This window comes from Lampris incognitus, chromosome 7 (assembly GCF_029633865.1).
Source record: "Lampris incognitus isolate fLamInc1 chromosome 7, fLamInc1.hap2, whole genome shotgun sequence".
NCBI lineage: Eukaryota > Metazoa > Chordata > Actinopteri > Lampriformes > Lampridae > Lampris > Lampris incognitus.
Window position 1 is genome coordinate 24,352,622 of NC_079217.1, and position 9,327 is coordinate 24,361,948.

Below are 9,327 nucleotides of genomic sequence, written 5' to 3' on the forward strand. Positions count from 1 at the left end.
CACTCTCTCTCTCTCTCTCTCTCTCTCTCTCTCTCTCTCTCTCTCTCTCTCTCTCTCTCTCGCTCTCTCGGTCTCTCTCGCTCATGTGACTTTTTTGCAATCACTAACATACAGACAGACACACATTCATTCTTTCCCTCTATCCAGCTTTCCTAACCAGACTAAACAGTCCGGGACATTTCATCCTCAACTTTAGCCCACAATAGATACCTCAAGGGTATTGTAAGCTAGAGCTGAATTTACATGCCGTCTCACCCAGCAACAGCATTCACAAACAAACACACACACACACACACACACACACACACACACACACACACACACACACACACACACAGATATGCACACAGAACTGAGATCACTTTGCAGCACCAGTGTGTGCAAGATCACACCCCGTTCAAACACTGGGGTAATTCAACGGGAGACAACGTCACAAGTGACAGTGACAGTCTCTGATTTTACTTCTCCCCCCCCCCCCCCCCGCTCTGTCTGTCTGTCCGCTTTAATTTCTCTGTCCTTTTTGAATGAGTCATTGAACAGATCGGGCGAAACACACACGCGCCAACACACACCGAGGCCCGGCTGCGCACGGCCTCGCTGATATCAGGCAAACATGGCCGAGTCGTCTACAGCTCAGTCATAACAAATGTCAAAGCGCTATTCATCTCCCCTTAATCCGTGTCTCTATTCTCTTCCCCGCATTGTGTGCACACCGCTGCTGACACTGGAACCGTTCACTCACAATGGTCATGACTGAAGGCTGAACCAGGGAACGGAGTGAACATAATCCAGCTGATGTTTGGGAAGAAAGAGAAATGAAGCAGGGAAGAGAGGGGGAGAAGAGAGACGGCAGTTTGGGAGTGGCATGTAGAGAAGAAAAAGAGGGAAAGGGGGAGAACTAAAAAAAGAGAGTCAGAGGAAGAGCAGTGGGAGAGACAGAGAGAGAGACAGACAGACAAACAGAGAGAGAGAGAGAGAGAGAGAGAGAGAGAGAGAGAGAGAGAGAGAGAGAGAGAGAGAGAGAGAGAGAGAGAGAGAGTGAGAGGGTGAAGATAGCATGGGGAGCAGAGAGAAGCAGCAAAGCGGAGGGAGGAGCGCAGGGCGAGAGGAAGAGCAGAGATAGCAGTTTCACAGGAAGAGAATGTGTGTCACGCTATTGATGAATTTGCCTCTGTGCACACATTGCAGTTGCACTGCATTACAAACACCGCACAGCAAATGATTATGGCCTTTGCTGCCCCTCGTAGCACAGCATGGCTTCTGGGGGGGGGAAGCAGCATGCTGAGTTTCATGTTGTCGGAGGTCACATGCACAGGACACTTTCAGAATCCACTTTCATGCAGTCCGTTTGACACATGCATGGTGAGAGGGACACACAAGCGGAAGAGGCTAACACAATGTGACACTGACATATGCTTCTATATGTCATATGCACAATGGCAAGATCCAAACAAAGGTGACCATGTGACAAATGCACAGTGTAAGAGGATAAGACTTGTGTACAACACTAAAATTCACACATTTCTAATTTAGCATAACAAATAAGATAGTTAAGTGTGTTACATAACAGAGAATTATTGAAGTTCAGTGTTATGTGGTCCACTGTGTGTGTGTGTGTGTGTGTGTGTGATATCAAAGCATGGCATGTATTATAGTGCAATAAATAACTTTTTGCACTTTTTACAAACTATATGTGTTAGTGCTAATGTACGGTAGCTGCCATGGAACAATGTGATAGCGCTGTAATAATAGTTTTGTGATAATGAACATTGGCTCCTGTTTCTATTGTTATGAATCGGGTATAGTCTTTTCTCTCTTGCATGCCGTTTTTATGGTTATATAATCAAATTGGGGTATGGTTTCCAAAACCCAAACTTATGTAAGAGAATAAGAATTGGCAGGCAGTGCAAAGGCATTTTGTTCATTCATAGAGCAACTTCATAACTGGCTGTATGGGAGTAGAGGCTATCATTATCATTAGCACACTATTTCTGTTTCCTCTTACAGTGTGTTGAGGGTCCCGATTGTGTCTGTTGGCTTACTCTCCCTTAAAGAATGGGGACACTCACACTCCTATCCTTTGAGCCCTCCTATCCTTTGAGACCTGAAAACTTGCTAATCTGCAAACTTGTGCACGCATACACACACGTTAAACACACGCACGCACACACATACATGCATACACACGCACACACACACAAACATACGCATTCTTGTACTTCTATCTTAGTAAAGACTCCTTATTGACTACATTCATTCCCTAGCCCTTAACCCTGAACTAAACCATCTACACGCCTAACCTTAAAACTTACTCTACCCTTAACTCTAAAACCCAAGTTCTAACCCTAAAATGGACCCCTAAAGAAGTGAGGACTAGACAAAATGTCCTCACATTCTAAAAGTTTCCTCACTCTGATGGTTTAAAAACTCAGATTGGTCCTCACAAAGCTAGAAGTACAAGAACACACACACACACACACACACACACACACACACACACACAAACTTGCTTGCCTGCCTGCACACACACACACACACACACACACACACACACACACACACACACACACACACACACACAAACTTGCTTGCCTGCACACACACACACACACACAAAATTGCTTGCCTGCACACTTATGCCTACAACACACACACACACACACACACACACACACACACACTTGCTTTCCTGCACACTTATGCCTACACACACGCACACACACACACACACACACACAAACTTGCTTGCCTGCACACTTATGCCTACACACACACACACAAACTTGCTTGCCTGCACACTTACGCCCACACACACACACACACACGGGACAGTGTGTTTATTGAAGGATGGGTTATCAGCAGTAGGAGCCTCCAAACAAGGTTCTTTGAGAGGGGAGGGGTACTGATAGACCAACTGATAGCTGGGACACCCCCCGTCTCTCTCTCAGTCTCTCTTCCTCTCTCTCTCTCCCACCCTCAATTTGCCCCTGATTTTTCCCATCTCTATCCTCCTGCCCTCTAAACTGATAAGACTGTTTGGCCCTAAAATAGTCATGGCTTTTCTCCCCCCTCCCTCTCCTCTCCTGTCTCAGCATAATAGGATGCATGTGACAGAAATGTCAGGGTCAATACAAGTCCACAAATTCAGCCATCCAACAGTTTTGACTCAACCAGAACTGCAAACCAAGAACAAGCAAAGAAAGGAAATGAGTAAAATGAAATATCACATCTGTCATTTTACTCGAGAGAAGAAAGAAAAAACTGCGGATGTAGAAGTTCAGGCAGTTTTAGGTTTCAGATATGAAGCGCAGACAAAGATAAATATAAGGGAGTGGTGAGCCCAATGTGAACAAGTATATGAGTAGACATCGGTCATATTAGCGAATGAATTTGTGAGAGTCCAAGACATGCACGTGGGAGAGAGCATGGGAACAGAGGAACAACCCCTGCAGAAGATGAGCTAGAATCAGATACAGGATGAGAAAAGTAAAAGATATGGGAGGGGGGAGAAAGAATTTCTGCCTGGCTTAAATTCCATCCTAATTGACCTTTCTCAGTCACCATGGTAACAGACGCAGTCTGCGGGAGAGTAATTACCCGTAATCTCGCTGGTTTCCTTCCACTGGGACAATTGATTTTAAACATTATCAGCTTGACTAACTTGCATCAGATCAAGCTATTAGTCAGCGCTCTGTGCTGATATACGGACACTCGTTTGTGAGACGGCGACGTTGATATTTCTCTTCTGGAGACGTTGCAGCATGTGTGGCTGGAGCAAAAGAATGCCGACACCAGCCGTAAGCCGTGATGCAGCATGCAATACTGCCTATTGCTGCAAGTCTAGAGTGCTACACGGCCTTAACGAATAGGAGTTTCAAAACAAGTCATGCTGATGTCACAAAAGTAGGGCATAGAAAAATGTAGACTCTCGACCTCCCTCCACACACTCGCACACATCTGCATGCTAGACAAACAGGCAGGCCAGCCGTCATCCCCGGTGCTGCCTCCCCAGGCTGTGAACCATGATGTGTCATGCGCTGGGCGTTGACTCAGGGTGACAGCCTGCTGCCCCCCCCCCCCCTCAACCACCAGACACACACAACCACATCACAACACACAACTGGACTCTCCATCAAAACCCCCTGCAAAGAAATGACTATGTCATGCTGTTTTGATACACATTGTGGTTCCAGACAGACAGACACAAAAGTCTGCTTGTTGTAATTTACTGGACAGTAAAACGCACACCTACAATCACTTGCTCAGCTGGAAGACAGACAGAGAGAGAGACAGACGGGCAGGAGGGGCTGTAGGAGATGCAGATCCTTGAACAGACGGCACAAATATTCTTTTTTTCCCCCAGGGAATAAAGTAAGATGAGTTAGGGAAATATGGAAGGTAGGGGAAATATGGGAGGCGGGGGGGGGGGGGGACAGAAATCCTAAAACATGAATGACTTTCTTAATGTTTGACATCCAGCACCCAGGTAAGGTTCTCCAAAAGGAAACGCAAAAACAGAGGAAGGAAAAAACCACTTGAACCTTGACCTTTTTTTCCATGGTGTGTGTGTGTGTGTGTGTGTGTGTGTGTGTGTGTGTGTGTGTGTGTGTGTGTGTGTGTGTTTGTGTGCCCTGCTGCTTTGGCACTGAGGCCAAAGGTCATCTGCTAATTGTTGCAGACAATCTAAGACCAGGCCTGACCATTCCTATACTGTAACACCAGTCAAGCCAGACTGGGACTGGAACATGCAGACAACCATGACATAAAAATGATTGTTAATGTTAAATAGCAGAGGACTGCAGCGGCATCAGCATTACTGAACAACTGTCACTAGTTAGCAAGTCGATGAAAAATGAATGATGTACATAACTAGTTGGGCAGCAAACAGGCAATTATGTGGTTGGCATTGCACTAGCATAAAGACATCGGGTATGTCAAGGGCAGAGAGCTGCATGTAGTCTTTTGAGCAAACACTTGTAATGCCACAAGAAAGTGATGTTACGCCAATCAGCCACATAGAAATGGCGAAACGCAGAGAGTGATGGGGCAAAGAGAAAAACCAAAAGACATGATAACACGTCTGAATTACAGTATGATGGCAGATTGGCGTGCTAGTCCCGTTCCCTCGCCGTGTGGATCACTTGGCTGGCATCTTTGGGACAAGAAATGGGCATGTGGCAAGCCTCCCCCAGCAGGCAGCCAATATCATCACAAGAATGACACATGCTCCTGGATTTCTGTGCTGCTTGTTTTTACAGAGAGTAAAAACAAGCCCACCCAATCCGATGTAAACAAGCTAGCGCCAACGGGCCAAAAAAAACCAGTTAATATTACAAATATTACAGATGTGCTTCTATTGTGGCTCATGTGACGACACGCACGTGATTTATGAATCCTCTATAATGTGTGGCTATTTAATATATCACGCATTTATCTTGTAAAAGATGACAGAAATATGAGACAGACAAATCATATCTCCTTGTTATAAGCGTGGCCAGTATAATTTGCACTGGGGTTGCATACATGTTTTGAGTTAAACACAAAAACAAACTACTTGTGTCTGTCATTCCCTTTCCACCCTTTCATGCTTTCCCTCTGATTAGAGGATGGATGAACTGTCATACAACAAGAGACAGTGTGGTTTGAATCTTGAAGCTTGGCAGACAGAAAGCAGTGATTGATTTTGCAGAGCGGTCAGCCAGGTGAAAACTAAGCAGGCACCAGGGAGCTTTGCTGAGTATCATGGTCATATGCTTCAGTAGAGATGTATGCTGTATACGCATACACACACACATACATATCTGCACACATCTGTACACACACAAACATACCACAGACAGTGATCTAACCTGCGTCAGGACCCATGTGGAGCAGTGGGACCGGCAGAGACACAGAGGGGAAAAACAGAATCAGAAACAATTCAACACCAAGCCAAGAATGGGAAGCGATGGAAAGAGGGGGAATGAGGGAAGCCAGGGGATTGAACCAAGATGTGTAAATGAGAAGAAGGGGCTACTGTGAACATGTGACTAAGGGTCACAGAGCTATATAGGAAAGCGACGAGAGAGAGAGAGACATGCTCTAGTGAGCATTACCCCATAGGGCCTGATTCTGCTGACCTGGTTTCTTTTACCAACAAAGACCATGCATTAACACAAACATGCACAAGCACACACATGCACACAATGCCTATAAGCATTTGCACACTCACTTAACCTAAGCATGTGCACACAAGCATTTTTCTTGTACATATAGTACACAGTACACAGATGCTTAGCCTTTCATACACCACTCACTTTCTAGTTCCCTTGCTCTCTGTATCCTATATGTGTGCACTAAAAATCTCCAGTGGTCCTACAATTTCCTCACAGACTCTATCTCTTTAAAATTGTGGCTGAGGGCAACGTTGGTGGGCAGTCACCCGGGGGCACTGGGCAGCGATCCAGTGACCAGTGGGCTGCTACTGAGAACCATGAATTCTTTCAGCTTTAGGAAAGGGTGGAGGCTAGCCAACAAGCCAGGCTGGAATATGACAGACAGGAAAAAGGCCGAAACTATCTTGACAGGCTTATTCTGTATCATCTGGGCTCCGTCTATTGAATCTGTCCACCCAGTAACCTTTTTTCGTGATAAATGGTGCGCTCTCACTAAGCGAGTACTCTCTTCCAATTTTCGTCTGCCACCTTTTCCTCTTCCTAACTCCTTAGCTGTCTCGCAACAGTCAGATGTTTCATTTCTGCTCTCCCATTTCATTCTGGGAAATCGTGGCCGCACTATGCCAGGATCAATATCATTCCAGGGGCGGTACCCTTGAGCAAGGCAGGCGACGTCTGACAGCTGTAGTTGCTGCCGTTAAGCAGTGTTTAGCAGTGTTTGTGTAGATATAAACGGCTGTTTCTACAGCCAGTAAGGTGGAATCAATACAATAACACACAATAATATATTAACATATAATAACTGATTTTTATGCTTTTTTCCCATTTGGGTAAGTCACCTCACATGACAAATGCATATAGCGAGTTAACTTTGGATAAAAAGTATTTGCTAAAAAATAGCTATTCTATTCTATTCCTTGAGCGGCCCATGTCCTACTGTAACATCTGGCTGGAAGACAGCACTGCTGCACATGGAGAGGGTCCGCTGCCTACCAACTCCTTCCCACTTAAGGCATAGACTGGAACGGTACATCTCCATCTCTTCTTTTTGCCTCTGACCTGTTCCATCCCGTACTACTCCGTCCCTCTTTCTTTTACTGTCCATCTGCTTGTCCGCTTTGCTTTCCGACTCTACTCTAATCGCCCCTGTGCTACGCCATGCTGTGTCCCAGTGACACAGTAACATCCACACGTTCAGGTTGAGGCCGAAGGGAGGCCGGAGTGGAATGACCTTCATCGTGCCAGAGGAATAAAAGGGTCATCATTGAGTGCAAATCCCTCTTTCCGTTCATGCGTGCGTGCGCGCGCGCGCGTGTGTATGCGCGAGATTAACAATGCAGTGCGCATGTTGATTTTTTTCCCCCTGGATTACCCCTCCACCCACCGACTGACTGTCAATCGAAGCCCTTCAGGCGCGACACACCCACTGAGGCGTGCCATTTACAATTCAGCAGAAAATAAAAAAACGTTAACTACGAAATTTAAATCCCAGTTAGGACTGTTCAACTAAGACCTGGAATACATTTTTGTTAACCTCGTTATTTCAACCCCCCCCCCCATCCCCATCATCACTGCTGCTGTTCTCTCCGTCCGCACTGCTGGGCTGATGTTACTACTGCTGACGTCACACTGTATCTTATAACAGAGGCATTTCCCGCGAACCCAAACCGTTATGTATTTAACGGCCCCCCCCCTGACAAAACTGACCTCAGTAAGACACTCACGCATTTCTTTAAAAAAAAAAACTCGTTGTCACACCTATTGTGCAATTGTGCATCGTTGCCTAATTCGAGGGTGTTCATGACGACACAACATACCCTGCATGATCAGTGTCTCCGCTCGGACATTACGCTGGTGCTGGTGGTGCTGGCGTTCATCCAGTTCAAATACGATCGAAACGAATATCTACGTGGTCTACCAGAAGCAGGGCGCAACGGGTGCGGGTCCACGCCAACCAAATCCATTCAGCCATACTTGGGGGAGATTTTATTTTATCGAGCCCGTTCCCAGTTTAGCCACGGCGTCGGGAACGCAAGTTCCATGGGCTTGAGGGGGGAATGCTCGAGAAAGCCCGAGTGTGAGCCCACAGGTGGCTACACCGATCTTCCTCCGACATGGCGTTTTGTTTGGATTTCTCTCTCATTTCGTTCCCATCCACTTACCGTCATCGCCGACAGCCTCACGGCGTTGCACGCCGTCTGTCGTATCTCCGCCGCGGTCCCGGGTTTCAGCAGGTTCTTGGTAAATCTCCGAGTCGATTCCGCTGCCATGTTCTTTCATCTGGACAGAAGGGGGGGGGGGAATCAGCGTGGCGTTGGATTGCGATCAAACGTAAAAAAAACCCCGTTTACACTTGCTGCTCTTGCTCCTCGGTACGAGCCGCTCCTGCCGCGTCTACGCGCTCCCCACACAGTGCGGCAGACGTCTGCTCAGAGAGACTCTGCCTCCGCCGGCCGCCGTGCGCTTTTTCTGTCAAAGGAAGCGGAATTCATCCCCCCCCCCTTCCAACCCTTGTCGGGGATGAGATCTCAGCAAACAGACGCAAGGCAGTGTTCAAGAATGTATACGCCTGTCACTTCCACTGCGCCGTGTTGGTCATTGGCCTACGTATACCTTCCGAGACGTCCTTACGATAATAACCTAATTTTTAGACTGCTTAGACGACACCTTGTCGACTAACGTCTTGCGGCCGGCATAGAATTGACGAAGGGCAGGAAGGGATTCTCTCGGAGGGACCTCTAAAATGCCAACTACTCATTGGCAATCAACTCACGTCCAATGAAGGATGGACCAGCATATGCCCTCGTATTGCAGCCGGTACGGTGGACGTGAAGATGTTAAGTGGAGCAACAGCGACACCTGACGAGCAAAAGGCTGACACTCGTTCTGAAACGGGTTGAATTGGACTGATTGGTTGGTTGATTGATGACTATTCTCGTGCTTCACACAGTATTAAGTGGCATATCAGATACAACAGTCAGACAGGCAGTCCTGCCCCATCTCAAGAGGGAGGTCTAAGAAAAAAGGGCCTAGATGACACAGACACAAGCAGATGAACACACACTGTATAAAAGTATGGTAAGCATGCACATACGGAAAGTTAGTTTTGTCTGTTTTTTTAGTTAACGGCATGATCCTCTATACACATTGCATTGTGACGTCTCAGACCATC

The 9,327-nt window shown here is 46.7% G+C and overlaps 1 protein-coding gene across 1 annotated transcript in view; it reads right to left on the minus strand.

Annotated features, from left to right (window-relative positions):
* The window catches only part of dock10 (dedicator of cytokinesis 10), a 96,102-nt gene extending 87,677 nt beyond the window's left edge, over positions 1-8,425 (minus strand). The window contains exon 1 of the mRNA XM_056283537.1: positions 8,318-8,425. Within this exon, the coding sequence (XP_056139512.1) occupies positions 8,318-8,425 (108 nt within the window). The remainder of the gene's footprint in view (positions 1-8,317) is intronic.
* Positions 8,426-9,327: the final 902 nt, after the last annotated feature.